This window comes from Tarenaya hassleriana, unplaced genomic scaffold (assembly GCF_000463585.1).
Source record: "Tarenaya hassleriana unplaced genomic scaffold, ASM46358v1 Cleome87, whole genome shotgun sequence".
Taxonomy (NCBI): Eukaryota; Viridiplantae; Streptophyta; class Magnoliopsida; order Brassicales; family Cleomaceae; genus Tarenaya; species Tarenaya hassleriana.
Genome location: NW_010971111.1, coordinates 61,194 through 63,758, shown reverse-complemented (window position 1 = coordinate 63,758; position 2,565 = coordinate 61,194). Strand labels below are relative to the sequence as shown.

The 2,565-nt window shown below is 46.9% G+C and overlaps 1 protein-coding gene across 1 annotated transcript; it reads left to right on the top strand.

Moving 5' to 3' along the window:
- The first annotated feature begins 276 nt into the window (after window positions 1–276).
- LOC104803427 lies at window positions 277–1,914 on the top strand. Its single transcript, XM_010527359.1, has 4 exons — window positions 277–331; window positions 422–707; window positions 813–932; window positions 1,050–1,914. The coding sequence occupies exons 1-4, from the start codon at window positions 277–279 to the stop codon at window positions 1,912–1,914; spliced, it is 1,326 nt and encodes a 441-aa protein (XP_010525661.1).
- The last annotated feature ends 651 nt before the right edge of the window (window positions 1,915–2,565 follow it).

The following is a 2,565-nucleotide window of genomic DNA, read 5'->3' as shown; positions in this document are numbered from 1 at the left end:
CTATGATCATCTATATGATCATCAATCACACATCATACTAGTCTTATTATGTCATCATTCCCATAATGACACAAGACTAGAGAGTTAAGTATCATTCATAATGATACATGGATTTCATAACACATCTAGTATGCAAGAACATATAATGAATCAAATACTCTCATGAACCATAGAAAGTATCAATACATCAAATGTATCTAAATAAAGCTCATAAACAGTACATCATAGAGCACTAAACCAACACAAGGGAATATCTGGCAGTTTGTACGAGGCTGCATGCCCCCGCCACTTCCACCGCCTGCTGCTCCACCTGCGGCAAGGCCGGAGGGAGGTTTGCCACCACCACCACCGATGCCTGCACCTCCGAGGATTCCATAGCAAGTCGTAGTAGACTACTTTTCATTTTTCAAGGAACTTCGAGCCTTGGGCACTCCGAAGTTTGAGGGTTCTCTTAGCCCGGAGGCAGCTGAAGACTGGATCATCAAGATCACTCACCATTTCAACTACATCTGGTTAGAGAGCCATCATTTGGCTGACGCGGCTCGCCACTGGTGGGAGGAAGTTGTACGTGAGGCTCCCGTAGGACACCAATTCTCGTGGGAAGAGTTCCGGGCAGAGTTTGAGCAGAAGTACTATCGGAGGCAAGATCAGGGCCACCGTATTGTGGAATTCCTTCATCTTGAACAGGGTAACCTGACTGTTCGAGAGTACTAAGCGGAATTCAACCGGCTGCTAAAGTATGGAGGTCACCTAGTGCCAACCGAGGAGTATAAGATCCAGAAACTCATTGTTGGGTTACGTCCTTCTCCCAGGAGGAGAATCGAGTGCCATGAGTACCCTACGTTGAGTCAGTACATCAACCAACTCGACAAGGTGGAACGGAGTGAGAAAGAGAAGATGGACGCCAAGATACATGACCGTGGTCCATACAGGTGAGTGCCTATCAACCGTTCTCCAGTGAGAGTTGGGCAGACGAGTCAACCCGTGACAAGGGGAATGCTCCAGCATTTCGTCCCACGATCCCGAACCAACCACTACACTATATATAGGAGGCCATGCGCTAAGTGTGGTCGAGACCATACTGGACCTTGTGGCTACACCATGACATGCTACCGTTGCGGTCAACCGGGGCATTTTGCTGCTAGATGCACTACGAACATAGCTCCTCAAGCCAACAACAAGCCACCGCGCCCAGCACAGAAGAGATCGGATATTGCTCCGAGAGTTTATGCTCTCACAGCTGAGGAAGATGCTCAGGAGGAGTCATACACAGTGGAGGAGCCGTTTGATGCAGAGCCGTTGACTACCTACGAGGCTACTGATAAAGATTATATGGAGGAGGCTGACGTTGCCGCTATCACACGTACCATTTGCATACATGATGTTGCATGCATCACTTTGTTTGACACAGGAGCTACACATAGCTTCTTGAGTGAGAAAAAGGCAGGAGAGTTGTCAATCATGGAGATCGATACGACTACACATTTTATGGTGTGTACAACTCCGCGACAGACTCTTCCAGTACCGGAGATTTTACATTGCATGCCCTTTACTATATGTGGGAGCATGTTGACTGCAGATCTTATCGTCGTACCTATATGGGGTTACGACTTAATATTGGGAATGGATTGGTTGTCGAAGCATCAAGCCCAGATTGCCTGCCGCCAACAAACTATTTGGTTCACTGAAGAGAGCGGAGGATTTGAGTTCATTGGAAACCGGTCACAAAAAGTGTATCCAATTATATCAGCTCTGAAGGCTAACAGGATGATCGAGAAAGAGAATGAAGCCTTCCTAGTTGTAATCACAGAACCGGAAAAGCAGAAGCAAAGCTGGAAGACACTGTTGTGGTTCGGGAATTCCCCGATGTGTTTCCTAATGAAATACCTAGACTACCACCAGAACGGGAGGTAGTTTTCTCCATTGAGATTGTGCTAGGAACGGAGCCAATATCTAAGACTCTCTATCAGATGGCTCCGACCGAGATGGTAGAACTGAAAAAGCAGCTGAACGAACTAATGGAGACAGGATTTATCCGACCGAGTGTATCGCCGTGGAGAGTACCGGTGTTATTTGTGAAGAAGAAAGATGGTAGTATGCGACTCTGCATTGACTACCGAGGCCTTAATCAAGTGAGCATCAAGAATCGGTACCCCTTACCGAGAATTGATTAGCTGCTTGACCAGTTGCAAGGAGCGAAATAGTTTTCAAAGATCGATTTGCGCTCTGGCTATTACCAGATCCGAGTGAAGGCTGGGGATATTCAGAAGACTGTTTTTCGAACGCGATACGGCCATTTTGAATTTGTAGTCATGCCATTTGGATTGGCGAATGCTCCAGCGGTGAGTTTGTCATAATCTTCATCGATGATGTCTTGATCTATTCACCGGACCAACAGACTCATGAAGAACACTTGCGGAAGATTTTATGGCGATTGCAGCAAGTGTGGGTTTTGTTTGCAAGAAATTGGATTCCTTGGTCACGTCGTTTCGGCGCAAGGTATCCAAGTTGATCCGACAAAGATCGAGGCAGTAATGGATTGGAAGAGCCCACCAACGCGACCGA